The sequence below is a fragment of the Dendrobates tinctorius genome, unplaced genomic scaffold (assembly GCF_039654945.1).
Source record: "Dendrobates tinctorius isolate UK_male_01 unplaced genomic scaffold, ASM3965494v1 ptg000003l, whole genome shotgun sequence".
Classification (NCBI taxonomy): Eukaryota; Metazoa; Chordata; class Amphibia; order Anura; family Dendrobatidae; genus Dendrobates; species Dendrobates tinctorius.
Window position 1 is genome coordinate 35,408,315 of NW_027361671.1, and position 21,000 is coordinate 35,429,314.

The window sequence follows — 21,000 nt, forward strand, 5'->3', positions numbered from 1 at the left end:
CTGCGACACAACCCTGCTTGGGGACAGGAGTCCAATTGAACTCGCTAAAAAGCACAACCCCGCTGTTACAACAGGGGGTTACTCCATCTCAGGACTCCATCAGGGCCTGTTGTGCCCCAACTCCTCCTGGGCGCAGGGGCTCCGGAAGACTACTCCAAATCATCAGCAGCTGGGCCCAGCGGCTGCTACGCCAAGGCAGCCTCATCAAAGATGCCACAGCAGCTTCATCAAAGACGCAGCTTCCACAGAGGTGCCGAGGGATGTCAGGATGGATAAGTGACATTATAGAGTATAAGGACCCATAGACGGCCATACCGTGGCCCCATAGTAACCGGCCTCGGCCGGTTAGTCGTGTTCTTTTCAAACAGTGTTTGGTTGTACTGAGTCCCTGCGAGGACAACTGTTGTTACCCCTTTTTGGTTGCTTAGTATAGCCCTAGCGGCATTAAATTATAAAAAGTTTGCTTTTCAAAATCAAACCAGTCTCGCGTCTCGTCACTGCATCCTGCGAACCTGCTGTTACCTACACTACCTCCACCACCCTCACCTCCCAATGTGTCTGTGTTGTCCAATTTGTCTTCCAATGTGTCTCTCCCGTCCCATGTTTCCACTCCTAATGTGTCTACTTCCATCCTTGACCTCCCGGACCCCACACATTTATTAGGCCCTTCTCCTGGAACCCCTTCATTGTCCACCCCTAGCCAATCCTCCCATCTACACACCCCCTAGGTCCGTAACATTTCCCCCTCATTTTGTAAAAAGTAAATTTTTTTTTTTTGCAAATAAAATTGTGTTGTTTTTCCCCTATCACTGCTTTTTCTTTGTCACTTTCGTCGCCGGCAACACACACCGTGCGCCGTCAACGCACATATCGCTATCTACACACACTGTGTTTTTTGCCACCTCATAGCTCCATGAAAAACAATCTTCTCTTAATTTTCTTTCTTTGATTTACACTGCAGCTTTGCTTCATGTCTCTGTCATGGAGCTATGAGGTGGCAAAAACACAAAGAGGACTGAAAATCCTCCAGAAAAAATTAAGTAGCAAGAGCACAAAGGGTCAGGGGTCAGCAATACTCACCTGCCCAGGTGTCAGCACTAGTGGACTCAGGATGCTGTGTTTTCTGCATCCTGAGTGCACTAGTTCTGACACATGGGCAGGTGAGTAAAGATATGAGGTGGATTAATTAGCTCCATCATCTCTTCAGTGTGCATTAATCTATTGGACTATAGATTAATGCACACTGAAGAGCTGATGGAGCTAATGAGAAGTCACCTACCATAGTAATGACAGATAGAACAGGTGTAGTATAAAGCATGGGTGACATAACCCAATCTGCATTAGACAGGGAGTGGACAGGTGTTTCACTAGAGTTTTTTTTTATTGTCAGCAAAACTTAATGGTATATTTTAACATTCCAGGTCCATAACATTACATGAAATTACAAGAACATTTTACTAAACCATTTCATCTTGCCATGCCACATGTCCAATCTCAGAAACAAAGTAGGCCGCAAATGTATCCCTCATTTGGGCAACTTCCCTTGTTGTCCCCAGAGTGTGATGATGGTAATCTGGCAACGGGTTACAAACAGGTTCATCAAGTTCGAAGTTTGGTCGCTCTTTAGCCATTATGTAGTTGTGGATAACAACACACGCCTTGACCACCTAATCGACTGTCTCAATTTTGAGATTAATTGCTGTTCCTAAAATGCACCATTTTGAGACAAGCATACCAAAGGCACACTCAACAGTTCTTCATGCCCTGGTCAGTCAGTAATTAAAAATCCTTTCTGTGTGGTTCAAGTCATGACTGGAATATGGTTTAAGGAGGTTTTCACACATCTGAAAGGCCTCATCCCCAGTCACAACAAATGGCATTGGCGGGCCTTCAGTGTTTGGAAGAGGTCATGGCAGGGGAAAATTAAAATTATTCCCATGCAACCGTTGGCCCATGTCCGAGTTTTTAAATGTCTAGAAGTCATTACCATGGCCAAAAGAACCAATGTTCACGGCGATAAATCTACAGTCCAAAGCAGCAATCGCCATGAGCACTATAGAGAAGTATTTTTTATAATTAAAGGGAATCTGTCACCCTTTTTTGCCCTATCAGCTGCCGGCATTGACATCAGGGACTTATCTACAGCATTCCCCATGGTGGGTTCCCCATGAGTAAACGGTTCCCCCTATTAGCAAAGGCTAAACAGACAGCTGTGGACTGATATTAACAGCCTAGGAATGGGCCATGGATATTGGCCACCTCCCAGAGTTAGAACAACAGCCCTCAGCCGCCACCAGAAATAGCGTATCCATAAGGTGCGCCAATTCTGGCACTTAGCCTCGCTCTTCCCACTTGCCTTGATGCAGAGGCAAGTGGGGTAATAATTGTGGGGTTGAAATCAGCTGTTTTATGGCCACTGACATCAAGCCCATAGTTAATAATGGAGAAGTGTCTATAAGACACTCCAATTACAAACCCCATTGTCTCTGATGCGAACACCGCTATTGAATACAATGGGTGTGCGTGTGTCCATATTTGCAGTCCTTAAAAAAAATGAACCCCATATGGATATAAAAAAAGGAAGTGTGAAAAGGGCCTTAGATGGTTTCCTCAAGTGATTCTTCAAGTCTGACCACAGATTCTTAATTGGATTAAGGTCAGGGCTTTGACTAAAGGTACTGTCACACTTAGCGATGCACCAGCGATCCTGACCAGCGATATGACGCGGTCAGGATCGCTGGTGCATTGCTAAGTGGTCGCTAGTGAGCTGCCACACAGGCAGATCTCACCAGCGACATAGCAGGGGTCGGGAGTCGTTACCTACCTGTCAGACGAGGCGATCCTGACGTCTTCCCACGTCCACGCGTCGCTCGTCGGCGCCACAAGAAGCCCAGCAGGAAGCTGACGACGAGAAACGGCCCAGGACGGAGATAAGTATCAGACATAGCGATATCGCTAGCAATATCACTGCTACGTCACAAAAACCAGTGACGTTACAGTGATATTGCTAGCGATATTGCTTAGTGTGACAGGCCTTTAAGGGTCCCGTTTCACTTAGCAATGCACCAGCGATCCCGACAACAATACGACCTGGTAGGGATCGCTGGTGCGTCGCTAAAGATCGCTAGTAAGCTGCCAATCAGGCAGATCCCTTCAGCGACGCAGTAACGATCCAGCGATCAAACACAGCAATGCATGCTGGCCAGTGACGAAAAAATGGCCCAGGACATTACTGCACGATCAGCGATATCCAGCAAGGGGGCCAGTCGCTGTTGCGTGTCACATGTAGCGAGATCGCATGTGATATCGCTGTTGCGTCACAAAATCGGTGACGTATTAGCGATCTCGCTAGCAATCTCGCTATGCGAGATGGGGCCTTAAGCCATTACAAAACATTTACACTATTCCCCTTAAAACAACTCGAGTGTTGCTTTAGCAGTATGATTTGGTTCATTGTTTCGTTGGAAGGTGAATCTCCATCCCAGTCTCAAATCACTGACAGACTGAAACAGGTTTTGCTTAAAAATATTCCTCTATTTTGCACCATCCATCTAAGGACCATTTTTCCTGTCCCTGCTGCCAAAAAGCATCCCCACAGCATGATGCAGCCACCACCATGTTTCACTTTGGGGAAGGTGTTCTTGGGGTGATGACGAGCTGTGTTGTTTTGTCGCCAGACATAGCGTTTACCTTGATAGCCAAAAAATTCAATTTTGGTCTCATCTGACCACAGCACCTTCCTCTATACATTTCGGAAGTCTCCCACATGTCTCAAAATGATGCTTACAATTTTTATGTGCAAGTAAAAACTTTTTCTGCCCACTCTTCCATAAAGGCTACCTTTATGAAGTGTAAGGCTTATTGTGGTCATATGAACAAATACTGTAGTTTCTTCTTGTGAACACTACAACTCATTCAGGGTTACCTTTGGTCTACGTGCTGCCTCTCTGATTAATGTCCTCCTTGCCTGGGCTAAGAGATGTGGGCTGCCCTCTCTTGGCAGGATTGTTGTGGTACCATGTTATTTTTATTTAACAACTTGGTCCCTGACCTGTTTGGAGATCTCCTTGGTCTTCATGGTGATGTTTGGTTAGTGATGCCTCTAGCTTAATGGTGTTGCAGACTCTGTGTCCTTTCAGAAAAGGTGTGTATATACTGACAGACCATGTGACACTGATTGCACGCTAAACTTCCTTTCACTAAGCATGTGACTTATGAAGGTAATTACTTGCACCAGAATTTTTTATGGGTTTCATAGCAAAAATAGTGAATACATATGCATATGCCAATTTTTAGTTATTTCATCACATACATTTATTTTATGCCTATATAATTCTCACTTCACTTCACCAACTCAGACTATTCAGTGCTGATGCAACACACACAAATCGGATTACAAAAATATTTAAACAAGATGTAATGTAACAAAATAGGCAAAAAGCCAATGGGTTAATATTTTTGCAAGCCACTGTAAGTGCCAGCTTACAGTAAATGACCAAAAAAGAGAATGGTAGAGAAGAGGTTTTACTGGTAACTGATCTGAGCTTCATACTGAGAACCCAATTGTTAAACTATATGAAGGGAACTTTGTTGCTTCATTGAAAATTATCCAGTTTTCCCTCCCCAGTGCTTATTTTACCAGACGTACACGCAGATAGGTTTTCAGTAGTAATATTTACTGTTCACTTCTCCTGCAACTTGTTACTAAGGAGCAGACTGTTAATAATGGAGAAATGGTTTCTAGGTTTGTGTTGATTAAAGGTAGCGATACCTTCAATTAAATGATTCCGTGTAGCATGACATTTCCAGATGCACCCAATTAAGCAAGTCACTGATAGGAACTATGCATAGTAAAAGAAAACTCAAAGACAAAGAGTCGAGGCTGGGAACAAAATTCCTCTTTACCCCCCCTGCTTTGAAATCAGAAACTTAGAACTTTTGATGACCGGTGTGTGCCTATGCTGAACTTCTCTGAGATAAAAATGTTACAAATGTATTTCTGCCTAACAAAAACTTTCATAAGTCTTTCCTGCACATTCACACTCCTGGTCACTCATGGTTTATGCAATCACTTCAAAATAATAAGATTGTCCACAATCTCCAAGAGAATAAGAAAGTGCTTTAGTTTGCTGCAAAGCATGGTGGTCATGAGCACCGCTGTGCAAGGAAAAACGATTTTTTTTGCACAGTGACCCTATCTGTACCCACTCTTGTTCAGACCACATAAATTTGGAATGGGTGCGTCGATGTTCATATCTTGGGTTTCATTGGCCTAGCAGCTGCATGCAAGCCTTGTACAGTTGTGCCCAAAAGTTTACGTACCCTGGCAACATTTTTGCTTTCTTGACCTTTTTTCACAGAATATGAATGATAACACCAAAACTTTTTCTCCACTCATAGTTAGTGGTTGGGTGAAGCCATTTATTGTTAAACTACTGTGTTTTCTCTTTTTAAATCATAATGACAACCCAAAACATCCAAATGACCCTAATCAAAAGCTAACATACCCCATTTCTTAATACCGTGTATTGCCCCCTCTAATATCAATGACAGTTGAAGTCTTTTGTGGTAGTTGTGAATGAGGTTCTTTATTTTCTCAGATGGCAAAGCTGCCCACTCTTCTTGGCAAAAAGACTCCAGTTCCTGTAAATTTCTAGGCTGTCTAACATGAACTGCGTGCTTGAGATCTCCCCGGAGTAGCTCAATGACTCAGGAGACTGAGATGGCCACTCCAGAACCTTCTCTTTGTTCTGCTGTAGCCAATGACAAGTAGACTTGGCCTTGTGTTTTGAATCATTGTCATGATGGACCGTCCAAGTATGATCCAAGCGCAGCTTCCAGGCTGATGATTGCAAATTTGCCTCCAGTATTTGCTGAAAATGTGCTGCATTCATCTTTCCTTCAACTTTGACCAAGTTTCCTGTGCCTTTGTAGCTCACACATCCCCAAAACATCATTGATCCATCTCATGCCTTACAGTAGGAATGGTATTCCTTTCAACATAGGCCTTGTTGACTAGACTTACATCCCATAGACCTTTTCAAAGCAGCAATTAAATAAAGTTTCCTGTTCCTGTACTTAATGTCAGATATTCAGTCATAAGACAGGGGCCAAGCATCATTTCACAATTTATTTATTTTTTTATTTGAGGGGGCAAAGCAAGATCAGTGAACATTTTATTGTACTTCTAGATTGAAAAAGGCCCTTTTGGGCCAAAATGTTGCTTCATTCGTCTTCCTCAATTGCCATGGCCATACTACTACATGGATGACTATGGGCTGTGCATTATACTACATGAATGACTATGGGCTGTGCATTTGACTATATGGCTAACAAAGGAAGGGTGGAGAACTCACCAACGTTGCTAATAGAGATATCCACTTGAAATAATCCAACACTGTGTGTGCGGGTGCAGTGTTCAGCTGGCAGTTTATAGTGATAATAGGCAGTAGAAGAGGAATTTCCACAAATCCATAAGTAGGCAATATAAAAAAGTTACTTTATTGAAAATCCAGTAAAAATGACAAAACACATACATGCTATGATTAAGAGCGGTGTACCGGTCAAAATACATCAGTTTTTTGTATCCCCTTGTATGTCTTTTGTCTTTTTTTAATGGATCTTCAATAAATTTACTTTTTTATATTGCCTACAGATGGATGTGCAGAATTTCCTCTTTTACTGCCTATGGATGACTATGGGCTGTGCATTATATATGGAGGTACATTATACTATATGGAGAAATATGGAGGACTACGGGGGCATATTATATGGAGGACTATGGGCTGTTCATTATACTACATTGAGGACTATGGGCTGTGAATGATACTATATGAAGGACTATGGGCTGTGCATTATACTATATGGAGGTCTAAGGGCTGTGCCTTATACTATGTGGAGGACTATGGGATGCATTATACTATATGTATGGTATTGTAGATCTTACAATAGATATCTCTCACTGAGGCCCATGGAAACCTGGAGCTGGCCCTGACCTGCAGTTTAAAAACTTGAAAAATCATCCACATTTCATATAGAAAACTGGACATATGTGACATCCGTGTAACATCTGGTTTTATCAACAGTTTAAAATGCATATAATCAAATACAGCTTCCTAGGCTAATAATGGCAACGTGTCCTTAAAAATCTAAGGCTACATAGATGATCCTTATGGTACATGATTTTTTCACGCATCCATACACTTGTAAAGGCAATTCTCATCCAAGACTAGTGCATACTGCAATCTGATTTTTACTCAGACAGCACACATTCAAGTTAAATGCTTCTCTAAACTAGTCCTAAAAGGGGAAAAATTCTAACAAATCACTAAATAAAGAAAGTTCAGTTTTATTCATGGACCATAAGAGTATTGATTATTCAAAGACTTGATGGGGTATTCCCATTTCAGCCACTCATATGTGTGATTCTGCAGCTTTCATTCACTTCTATGGGAGTTACAAAAATAGGTTAACACAACCTGGTCAACTGTCTATGCAGTTTTAAACGCCTTTGGGCGCTGCACAGATATAGCAATTCCCATCTGAGCCATAAATGGCTGAAATGAAAATACTCGATTTCATCAGTTGTTATGCGCCTTTAACAGCAGCGGGTGCATTGGAGCTCCACCCATGTATGTAAACCAGTTAAATCCCGCTGTCAATCTCTGACAGCAAGATTTAACACTCGCCGCTCGGAAGTGCACCATTCCAGCTGACCATTTGGCGCCCCTGTCAAGTAATCGCACACTGCCGATGGGTTATCATGACAGCTGGAGGTTTACAGATGACCTGACATTACGATTCTCCTGTGAACACAGGCCCATGGTTGGCATTAATAGGAGATAGTCATTTCTGCTATACAGAGCAGTGCTGAAGCACCAGAGATCAGACAATCGCAGCTTAAAATCTCCTGAGGGGACCAATAAATAAAGTAAAAATATGCAAAAAAAATATAAAAAAAATAAAATCAGCCCACTTTTGCCCCATTGGAAAAAAAACAATAAAAAATACACATATTTGGCACTGCTGTGTTTAGAAATGCCCAATCAAAATATAAAATAAATTATTTAGGTCGGTAAATACAGTAAGAGAAAAAAATCATAACAACAGGATTACGTTTTTTTGGTCACCGCAACATTGCAATAAAATGCAGTAAAAGGCAATCTAAATGTCGTATCTAACCCAAAATTGTATCAATAGAAATGTCAGCCATCATCAGCCTCATCATCTGAAAAATGGAAACGCTATTTGTTTTGCAAAAAAGTGCCAAAATCAAAACAAAAAAATTCATACAAATTGTTTTTTTGTTTTCACCACTTAAATAAAAAATAAACTATAATTGTTTGGTATCTGAGTATTTATTCTTACCTGTGAAATCATATATTGCAAGGTCAGTTATATCATATAACGAACATTGTAAATAAAAAATCTAAAAAAAAATTGTGGAATTCCACTTTTTTAGAATTTCACTGCACTTTTAATTTTTTTTGCCATTTTCCAGTACACTATATGGTAAAATCAATAGAGTCATTCAAAAGTACATCTCTTCCAGCAACAAACATGCCCTAATACAGCTATTTTGATGGAAATATAAAAAAGTTATGGCTCTTGGAAGAAGGGCAGGAAAAAACTAAAAGAAAAAATGGAAAACAACCTGGGTTTTAAGGGGTTAACTTACAGATATGGGGTTAATCTGCAGGTTTATAGTGTCCTGAATCTGCCCGGCTCCTGCAATTAGAACCCTACTGCTAGGAGGAAATAAACGTTGTTCCTCCTGGCAGTGTTCGGATTTCAGTCACATGGGTGGCTCCTACACGGGTCACCGCTATGTTTCTATAGAGTGGTAGCTGTAGCTGCGCCTGTGGCACATACTGACAGCAGTAAGGTATGCCGAAATACGAGTAGGAGTGGGTGCACATCCATACAAGCTGCATTACCTATCTATAAAGGTAACACAGACTACATAGAATCATGTTATGGGCATGTTATACACTTTATGTATGTATTATACACTGCTGAAAAAAATAAGGGGACACTTAAACAATACAATGAAACTCCAAGTCAATCACACTTCTATGAAATCAACCTGTCTAGTTATGAAGCAACACCGATTGTGAATCAATTTCTCCTACTGTTGCGCAAATGGAACAGACAACAGGTAGAAATTATAGGCAATTAGCAAGACAACTCCTATAAAGGAGTCATTCTGCAGGGGGAGACCACAGACCATTTTTCTGTTCTCATCCTTTTTGGCTGTTGTTTTGCATTTTTGCATTTTGTCATTGCTCTCACCTCTAGAGGTAGCATGAAGTGATGTCTATAATACACAGAATTTGCTCAGGTAGCGCAGTTCATACAGGATTGCACATCAATGAGAGCTGTTGCAAGAAGGGTAGCTGTGTCTGTCAGCACAGTATCTACAGCCTCCATGAGGGTGGTATGAAGGCCTGACGTCCACAAGTGGATGTTATGCTCACAGCCCAATACCATGCAGGGCGATTGACATTTGCCAGAGAACACCAAGATTGGCAAATTCAACATTGGCGCCATATGCTCTTCATGGATGAGAGCAGGTTCACACTGAGCACATGTGACAGACGTTACAAAGTGTGGAGATGCCATGGAGAATGTTTTGTTGCCTACAACATCCTCCAGCATAACCGGGTTGACAGTGGATCAGTAATGGTGTGGGGAGGCATTTCTTAGTATGGCCGCACAGCCCTCCATGTGCTAGCCAGAGGTACCCTGACTACCAATAGGTACCGGGATGAGATCCTCAGACCCATTGTGAGACCATATGCAGGTGCAGTGGGCCCTAGGATGCTTCTCATGCATTACAATGCAAAGCCTCATGTGGCTGAAGTGTGCCCGACCCTTGCCCAGATCTGAATAAAATCAAGCACATCTGGGTCATCATGTTCCATCCATCAATGCCATGCTGCACCATAGTCTGTCCTGTAGTTAACTGATGCTTTAATCCAGGTCTGGGAGGAGATCCATCAGGGAACATCTGCCGCCTCATCAGGAATATGCCCAGGTATTATGGGGAGGTTATACAGGCACGTGGAGGCCACACACACTACTGAGAATAAATTCCTTGTCTTGAGGCATATCCACTGAAGTGGTTCCACTTTGATTTTGAGTATCATTCCAAATCCAGACCTCCATGGGATATTAATTTTAATTTACATTGATCATTTTTATGTTTTAATGTTCTTAGCGCATTATATGTTTTATAAGGGACATTTTTCACCAGCACTTTCTATCCCTGACACAGCTTAAATATTTTTACCAAACACATGTATATTTTGGAGAGCTATACACCACACTTCCCAATTCTTATCTGTAAGGCCTCTTTCACACTTCAGTCTTTTGATGTCAGTCCAAATCCTCCCTTTTTTGAAAAAAACGGAATCTGTTTTTTTCTCATTGACTTGCATTAGGGACAGATTGCAACGGATGGCCGTCCGTTGCATCCGTCATTCGACGGATCCGTCGGAATTTCAGCGCCCGTCGTCTGGATACAACTGACATAGTAACGTTTTTTGTATGTTTTGAAAAGATGGCTGGTGACGGATCCGTCACCGTGCATCACCTGCTATAATGGATGGATTCCGTTTTTTTAAACTGAGCATGTCCTGAATAATTTCCATTCATTTAATTAAACCCCAAAAGCCGTTCTGGCACACAAAATCTCTCTCTCTCTCTCTCTCTCTCTCTCCTATGAGCTGCGACTTCAACGGATCCGTTTTTTCACATTTGACGGCTGACACCAAAAGACTGAAGTGTGAAAGTGGCCTAACATATCAGGTCTATGCGTATACCATTTCAATTTTTCTATTTTGTGCAGCATTAGATACATGTTGATCATATACACTCACTGGCCACTTTATTAGGTACACCTGTCCAACTGTGTGTTAAGACTTAATTTCTAATCAGCCAATCACATGGCGGCAACTCAGTGCATTTAGGCATGTAGACATGGTCAAGACAATCTCCTGCAGTTCAAACCGAGCATCAGTATGGGGAAGAAAGGTGATTTGAGTGCCTTTGAACGTGGCATGATTGTTGGTGCCAGAAGGGCTGGTCTGAGAATTTCAGAAACTGCTGATCTACTGGGATTTTCACGCACAACCATCTCTAGGGTTTACAGAGAATGGTCCGAAAAAGAAAAAAAATCCAGTGAGCGGCAGTTCTGTGGCCGGAAATGCCATGTTGATGCCAGAGGTCAGAGGAGAATGGGCAGACTGGTTCGAGCTGATAGAAAGGCAACAGTGACTCAAATTGCCACCCGTTACAACCAAGGTAGGCAGAAGAGCATCTCTGAACGCACAGTGCATCGAACTTTGAGGCAGATGGGCTACAGCAGCAGAAGACCACACTGGGTACCACTCCTCTCAGCTAAGAACAGGAAACTGAGGCTACAATTTGCACAAGCTCATCGAAATTGGACAGTAGAAGATTGGAAAACGTTGCCTGGTCTGATGAGTCTCGATTTCTTCTGCGACATTCGGATGGTAGGGTCAGAATTTGGCGTAAACAACATGAAAGCATGGATCCATCCTGCCTTGTATCAACGGTTCAGGCTGGTGGTGGTGGTGTCATGGTGTGGGGAATTTTTTCTGGGCACTCTTTGGGCCCCTTGGTACCAATTGAGCATCGTTGCAACTCCACAGCCTACCTGAGTATTGTTGCTGACCATGTCCATCCCTTTATGACCACAATGTACCCAACATCTGATGGCTACTTTCAGCAGGATAATGCGCCATGTCATAAAGCTCGAATCATCTCAGATTGGTTTCTTGAACATGACAATGAGTTTACTGTACTCAAATGGCCTCCTCAGTCACCAGATCTCAATCCAATAGAGCATCTTTGGGATGTGGTGGAACGGGAGATTCGCATCAGGGATGTGCAGCCGACAAATCTGCGCCAACTGTGTGATGCCATCATGTCAATATGGTCCAAAATCTCTGAGGAATGCTTCCAGCACCTTGTTGAATCTCTGCCACGAAGAATTGAGGCAGTTCTGAAGGCAAAAGGGGGTCCAACCCCTTACTAGCATGGTGTACCTAATAAAGTGGCCAGTGAGTGTATACCGTATATACTCGTGTATAAGCCGAGATTTTCAGCCCATTTTTTTGGGCTGAAAGTCCCCCTCTCAGCTTATACGCGAGTCATATACCAGGGGGTCGGTGGGGGAGGGAGAGCGGGGGTATCAGGTCATACTTACCCTCCCCTGGTGGTCTCAGGCTCCTTCCTTCAGCGGTCACATGGTACTGTTCATTAAAGTCATGAATATGTGCATATTTATGACTTTAATGAGCAGCCCTCTGCCTGAACATCACTGACAGAGGGACCCGGCAGACAGAGTGACACACAGCCATGGAGCGGGGATCGGTAAATATTGCCAGTGCCGGGGTCCTGAGCCAGCGGTGACATCAGAACCTGTCCCTGCCTGCTCAGGACACAGGCACCAGGACAGAGGTGAGTATGTCATTTTTTTTTATTTGCAGTGGCAGTAGCAGCAATATATGGGGCCATAATTATGGAGCAGCATATGGGGCGTAATCTATGGAGCAGCATATGGGGGCATAATCTATGGAGCAGCATATGGGGGCATAATCTATGGAGCAGCATATGGGGGCATAATTATGGAGCAGCATATGGGGGCATAAACTATAGAGCAGCATATGAGGCTTAATTATGGAGCAGCATATGGGTGCATAATCTATGGAGCAGCATATGGGGGCATAATTATGGAGCATCATATGGGGGCATAATCTATGGAGCAGCATATGGGGGCATAATTAAGGAGCAGCATATGGGGTCATAAACTATGGAGCAGCATATGGGGGCATAATTATGGAGCAGCATATGGGGGCCTAAACTATGGAGCAGCATATGGAGGCATATTCTATGGAGCAGCATATGGGGGCATATTCTATGGAGCAGCATATGGGGGCATAATTATGGAGCAGCATATGGGGGCATAATCTATGGAGCAGCATATGGGGGCATAATTATGAAGCAGCATATGGGGGCATAAACTATGGAGCAGCATATGGGGGCATAATTATGGAGCAGCATATGGGGGCATAATCTATGGAGCAGCATATGGGGGCATAATCTATGGAGCAGCATATGTGGGCATAATTATGGAGCAGCATATGGGGGCATAAACTATGGAGCAGAGTATGGGGGCATATTCTATGGAGCAGCATATGGGGGCATAATTATGGAGCAGCATATGGGGCATAATCTATGGAGCAGCATATGGGGGCATAAACTATGGAGCAGAGTATGGGGGCATATTCTATGGAGCAGCATATGGGGGCATAATTATGGAGCAGCATATGGGGGCATAAACTATGGAGCAGCATATGGGGGCATAATCTATGGAGCAGCATATGTGGGCATAATTATGGAGCAGCATATGGGGGCATAAACTATGGAGCAGAGTATGGGGGCATATTCTATGGAGCAGCATATGGGGGCATAATTATGGAGCAGCATATGGGGCATAATTATGGAGCAGCATATAGGGGCGTAATCTATGGAGCAGCATATGGGGGCATAATTATGGAGCAGCATATGGGGGCATAATCTATGGAGCAGCATATGGGGGCATAATTATGGAGCAGCATATGGGGGCATAAACTATGGAGCAGAGTATGGGGGCATATTCTATGGAGCAGCATATGGGGGCATAATCTATGGAGCAGCATATGGGGGCATAATTATGGAGCAGCATATGGGGGCATAAACTATGGAGCAGAGTATGGGGGCATATTCTATGGAGCAGCATATGGGGGCATAATTATGGAGCAGCATATGGGGGCATAAACTATGGAGCAGCATATGGGGGCATATTCTATGGAGCAGCATATGGAGGCATAAACTATGGAGCAGAGTATGGGGGCATATTCTATGGAGCAGCATATGGGGGCATAATTATGGAGCAGCATATAGGGCATAATTATGGAGCAGCATATAGGGGCAAAATCTATGGAGCAGCATATGGGGGCATAATTATGGAGCAGCATATGGGGGCATAATCTACGGAGCAGCATATGTGGGCATAATTATGGAGCAGCATATGGGGGCATAAACTATGGAGCAGAGTATGGGGGCATATTCTATGGAACAGCATATGGGGGCATAATTATGGAGCAGCATATGAGGCATAATTATGGAGCAGCATATAGGGGCGTAATCTATGGAGCAGCATATGGGGCATAAACTATGGAGCAGCATATGGGGGCATAATCTATGGAGCAGCATATGGGGGCATAATTATGGAGCAGCATATGGGGGCATAAACTATGGAGCAGCATATGGGGGCATATTCTATGGAGCAGCATATGGGGCATAAACTATGGAGCAGAGTATGGGGGCATATTCTATGGAGCAGCATATGGGGGCATAATTATGGAGCAGCATATGGGGCATAATTATGGAGCAGCATATAGGGGCGTAATCTATGGAGCAGCATATGTGGGCATAATTATGGAGCAGCATATGGGGGCATAAACTATGGAGCAGAGTATGGGGGCATATTCTATGGAGCAGCATATGGGGGCATAAACTATGGAGCAGCATATGGGGGCATATTCTATGGAGCAGCATATGGGGGCATAATTATGGAGCAGCATATGGGGGCATAATCTATGGAGCAGCATATGGGGGAATAATTATGGAGCAGCATATGGGGGCATAAACTATGGAGCAGCATATGGGGGCATAATTATGGAGCAGCATATGGGGGCATATTCTATGGAGCAGCATATGGGGGCATAAACTATGGATCAGCATATGGGGGCATAATTATGGAGCAGCGTATGGGGCCATAATTATGCAGCAGCATATGGGGGCATAATCTATGGAGCGGCATATGGGGGCATAATCTATGGAGCAGCATATGGGAGCATAATCTATGGAGCATCTTATGGTGGCATAATCTATGGAGCATCTTATGGGGGCATAATCTATGGAGCATCTTATGGGGGCATAATCTATGGAGCATCTTATGGGGGCATAATCTATGGAGCATAATGTATGGGAAATCTTATGGGGCAATAACCTTTATGGGGCAGCATATGGGGCATATTATTCTATAGAGCATCTTATGGGGCCATTATTAACCTTTGTGCAGCTTTATATATGGCGTATTATGGCATATTTTGTATGGACCATCTTATGGGGCCATCATAAACTGTACGGAGCATCATATGGGGCTCCTGATTCAATATGAATATTCAAAAACATTTAACCAACTGATGTCTCAATTAATTTTACTTTTATTTGTATCTATTTTTATTTTTGAAATTTACCAGTAGCTGCTGCATTTTCCACACTAGGCTTATACTCAAGTTAATAAGTTTTCCCAGTTTTTTGTGGCAAATTTAGGGGGGTCGGCTTATACATGGGTCGGCTTATACATGAGTATATATGGTATACTGCATATATTGCAATCAGTTTACATTTTATTGATATGCGCCCCTCCTTTTCATTTTAATAGCAGAGCTATACCACTGCTTGCTAATGTATTTTTAATAAACATTTAGAACTTTTCAAGTGAAAGGGAGGATTCGGCACTGCTCATAAACCCCAAAGCAGTTCCGTGACTGCAGTCCAAATCACACACCTGGACCGAATGCCATATTTCCATCAGAACGGGTGCTCAATCCAGTGAAAAACATGAAATCAAATTATGTAGCAAAAGAGAGAAAGGGTGGCACTCACCGTTCTATCATAGAAATTCTTTATTGGTTAAAAGGCATTGGCTCTGGAGGAATGTACAGAGAGTGGACAACGGCCGTTTCACGCACCTGGGTCCATAGAAGCGCAAGTGCGTGAAACGGCCATTGTCCACTCTTTGTACATTCCTCCCGAGCCAATGCCTTTTAACCAATAAAGAATTTCTACGATAGAACGGTGAATGCCATCCTTTCTCTCTTTTGCTACATAATTTATAACTTTTCATTGACCATTGTCTCAGTTTTTCTTCCTCTTTTCTTTCTTATTTTTTCTTTTCTTCGAGGGTCGTGTTCACATATAGTCCGGGCTTCATGCACATAGTACTGCTATATTATTGCAGACAAACAGTGCACGTATACATCTGCCTCTTTTATGTCTTACCTTTTTTGGTCTGAACATGCCCAGAAAAGTAGAAGTGTTGAAAGCCACCTCTAGTAAAAAGTAATCTGCTTGCTACAGAAGGAACAAAAATAGATGCAAAATGGAAACCAAAGTATGGGCACTTTTTTGCTCCATTTGTAATGGATGCAGTTTACTTTGATACTGGATGTATTACAAGCGGAGGACAAACGGACATGTGAACAGAGCCTGACATATTACTGACTTCAGTCAACTTCATTTACAATGCGGTGGATAAAGTTCTTAGGCCGGAGTCACACTAGCGATTAAATCGGACGAATGCAATGCGATAAAAAATCGCATTGCATTCGTCCCAATGATATTCTATGGTGCTACTCCCATCATGCGTTTTTTTATCGGATCCGTTCCTCGGACCGAGACAATCGCAGAATGCTGCGATTGTCACCGATTTTCGGATCGGATTCGACAATGCAAGTCTATGGATGGGATTAAAAATCGCATTGAAAATGCACCACACGTGTGACTTGCGATTAAATCGCAAGACTTCTCCAGGTCATCATGAAAGAGCATCAGGCATTGGCAGTAGCTTAATTTACTCAATAAGTGCAGAAATGTGGCAACATCAAAACTTCACCAAATATTCATAGTCTTAGGGCGCTCTCAGTTGGCCATATAAATGGATCGAGATTGGAACGTAATGTATGGACTGGCCTATGGCTCTCACTACCAAAGTGATGGCTTCATGTATTTCTATGCAGTTGTCACCCTCGGTTGGGTCGGGAGAGTCACCAGCCAGTTCGTGCAATGAGTTCCAATCTCGGTCAGATCAATCAATCAATGGATTTAGAGATTCAATAAAGTCCTGTTGAAGTTTATTATTGGTGAGACTCTTAGAACTATCCCAATGTGTTCATAGTACTAGGTCCCTTTGGCTTTTAGATTTGGAATTATTTCAATAAGTTCCTATTTTCTTATAAGCAGTATCATTCATTTCAGTGAGAAATTGTGTTATGTCATACTTGGAGAGCCAAAGATCTCACAAACAAAAGTTATAGGGTAACCATGCTCCAAAGAACATTCTAAAATCCACTGTTCTAGCGATTGGTAGGGGTCCTAGCTCATATCTCAGGGAACGTTTTGGTATAATAGACATACTGATACATAGCAACAGCTCTTTAGCATGCAAAATATTTACTAGCATTCCCTTATATTCTGTATATATTAGGAACATCAAAATCTACACTCATGGGATAATGTATGTACCAATACTCAGAGAGATTATGAAGTCTGATTGCTGATACATGGAGTAAATGGTAACAATATGTTCTGTGCACTAATATATACACAATAATAATAAGTGCATGATAGCAGGGACAGAATGGCGTGGTGTATATTAAATATAAGGCTGCGATGTTGTAGACACGTGTCGTGAATATATACACAGTGGACAGACTTTTCTGGTCAATCTTCTCTGACATGATTGCACAGAGCTCAGGATTAGTTGCAGAAAGGAATATCATTACTACAGTGCTCACCTTGCATGACTGCCAGGAGGCTGTACATCACTAGATAGCCCTTGGGATTGTTACAGCATTGCAGGACGCTTGGAGTAAATTTGCCCCATCCATAAGGACCCTCTATGATCTCCTCCTCATCCAACAGGTGGCATTGTGATTTCTCCTTCTCTCCATCTTTTACCTTACTGATTCCTTTATCAATGGATTTTAAGCCCACATCATCCAAGGAGGTGAATGCAGGGTTATCTATGCCTTCTTCCATGACATACACTTGACAGTCCGGTCTGGGGTGAGTGAAGGAGAGCAGCTTCTTGAAGGATCCTTGGAATGACAGCAGTGCGCCTCCTGAGAAGTTATCTGTGCATGGTGCACATGTTCCTCTGCTACTTGGCAAATGAAGCAAAACGAGATCATCCTTGTCAGACATATGTTGAGTCATAAGAAAGGTGGAGACACCTCTATTTTTTTTCCTTGGCTATAGTTTGGGGTGAATTCACGTGCCAAGGAGGAAACACCCCTCCCACCCCCTTATCTCACCTGCTTCCCTGTCTCTCAAGCTAAGGGCATGGATCACATGAGCAGACAACGCCTACTGTACCTGGCCTCCACCTCCTTCACCTTCCACCCTCCTCTTCCAGCAGTCTATATCCCCTGTTCTCATCATACACTGTATGCTCACATGCTGGCTCCTTGGGCAACACCCAGATTTTGACACAGAAAGCAGAAGTTCTTTTTTTTCTCTTCTCATTTACAATCTATTCAGATGCAAGGATATAATAATACAGATGACTTCCACCTATTAATTAGTTACTAAGATCTATGTGTCCTATGCAAAGATCACTGCTGCTTACTACAGGCATGTTACTACAGGCAGTTTTTGGCAGGGAGGAATGGGAACCTTTCTTTTTACTTTAGATGGATTAGCACATCATGCAAACTGACATCAATTAAAAAACTACCTGTCTTTCCTGCAACTTGTGGTTCCACAAGAACTAAACATTGATATGTTCAATGGTGCTGCAGGAACTACTGTTTGGCAAACATATACTATATAATCGTCTAACTGATTCTGTCTGTCTCTCTGTAATGGAAATCCCGCGTCGTTGATTGGTCGTGCCCGGCCGGCAGCGACCAATCAGCAACAGGAGCAGTCCGGAGAATTGGCGAAGAATTCGAACGACGCATGCCACCCCTACCATCGGGAGATCTGCGGTGCTAGCTGCTGATCTCCCGACGGTTGCCACGGGTCATCTCCTGCCACATGGAGATCAGCGGCGACGCAGCCGGGAGATGACCGGCGCTAGCCTGATTGCTCACGGCCGGCCGGTCACGACCAATCAGCGACAGGTGCAGTCCGCCCGCGAATTGCTGCGGGATTTGAACCACACTTTTCTGATTGGTCGCGCCCTGCGACTTTACCTGGAAAATCCTGTGTATTAATTGCATTATTCTTAAATCTTCATAAATAAACTACCTACATATTCTAGAATACCCGATGCGTTAGAATCAGGCCACCATCTGGTATTCCGTATAATTGAGAACATGTAGTAGTAAACCATCATTTTTAAAGAATAAAGGTTTATTCATAGACTGACATAAAGGAGAAGGTTGAGAAACTTTTTTGTTATATCTCCACCATCAGATCCAACTCTGAATAGAGTCTGATCAGTATGATAGGACCAATTTTCCCAGATGGAAAACTTTGAAAAGTCGCAATGTTTCTGAGCAGCTTCGCACAAAAGTTTTGCGACTTTTGGCGTTTGCACACCACTTTCGCCCAAGTCCATCAAAGCAGGAGGACATGGGGTCAGAGGAGCATTGTCATTTCTTACGTCTCAAATATTACTCCAGTCTCCGACTGGAGTAAGTTTTGTGGTGAAGCCCACACCATTATGCATGTCCCCTGATTCATAAAGGGGTGTGCCCTCTTAGGCTGTGTGCCCACGTAAGCGTTTTTTTCGTGTTTTTTAAGCGTTTTTACCAGAAAAAACGCTTAAAAGAAGCATCCCATTGATTTTAATGCATTTCGCACTTTTTATGCATATTTATGCTTTTTTCCATGAAAAAAACGCTTCACGGTAAAAAACAGCATGCTCATTAATTTTGTGGAATAGTCCGCGTTTTTAGCTATTTTCTATGTGTCTGGGGACACGCAAAAAATGCGCCGAAAAAAACACGCGTTTTCTGGCAAGGAGTCCAGTTTTCATGCAGAAATTTTCTGCATATGCGGGCATATAGCTTTTATAAATTAGGCACCGTGCACTCCACCCTGCCCCCCATGAAGACAAATGTGAAAAGCACCAGTCTTCTTGAAACGGGGTCATATTCTGGAGAAAAACTGGTTCCTTAGGGCCTAATTACACAATTTCAATGGATAGGATGAAATTCCAAGCAAACTCAGCAACAAAATCTACAAGTAACAAATGTGGATTTTGATGTAAAATCAAAGTAGAAAAACTGCGGAAATGCTGTGACTATGCAATGGAAAATCCACATCAGATCCACAACATGTTCATTGATAGAAATTCTCACTTCTGCCAGAAATGTACTCCAGTCCGAGACTGGAGTACATTATATAGTAAGTTACAAAAGGAAACATAACTTTAATTAGATTGGTGTGCTTTGCCAAACCCTGTAACACCCCATCTGTTCCCATTTTGATGGAGCTGGTAAATACTGGCATAAAAATACCAAAAGTCACAATTTTTTTGTGCAACTTCAAATATGAATGGTGTTTTATGGCATAAAATTAGTGAATTCATCATTATGAGTGGGGACAGAAAACCAAGTGTGGTCTTTTCTATCGTGGGAAACTTGTGTTGTCCAAGGAGCTGCATTTGGAATGCAGGACTTTCCTACTTTATCAGAAAGATGTCACATTTTCCAACTGCAGCCCTGCTAACCACTGACAGACATTATGGGGTAAATGCAGCATCCCTGTAATTTGAATGTCAATTATTGTGAAAGGGCAAAGGAGTTACTTTTAGCAACCAATCAGGTTCCTTCTCATATTTTTAGCATACAAATAATTAAATGAAAGCTGTGACCCGATTGGATGGATATCTTAAGGTTTCCTTTAGGCCGGAGTCACACTACCGTAGGATACGGACGAGTGCTAGGTGATAAAAAATCGCGTAGCACTCGGGCCAATGTTAATCTATGGGTCAGCTTCCATCATCCTTTTTTGTATAAAACGTGAGAGAGAAATAGCAGCATGCTGCGATTGTTCGCGTATCTCGACCGAGGCTCGCCAATGCAAGTCTATGGGTGCGAGAAAACATGGACTATGCTTGTGACTTGCGAGAAATACACACTGGTGTCCTTTAGAAAAGCCAGCAATTCAGTGCTTGATACATTAAAATCA

The 21,000-nt window shown here is 42.8% G+C and overlaps 1 protein-coding gene across 1 annotated transcript in view; it reads right to left on the minus strand.

Annotated features, from left to right (window-relative positions):
- The window catches only part of SLCO4C1 (solute carrier organic anion transporter family member 4C1), a 149,059-nt gene extending 130,897 nt beyond the window's left edge, over positions 1–18,162 (minus strand). Inside the window, exon 1 of the mRNA XM_073545164.1 lies at positions 17,655–18,162. Within this exon, the coding sequence (XP_073401265.1) occupies positions 17,655–18,075 (421 nt within the window). The 5' untranslated portion in view covers positions 18,076–18,162. The remainder of the gene's footprint in view (positions 1–17,654) is intronic.
- Positions 18,163–21,000: the final 2,838 nt, after the last annotated feature.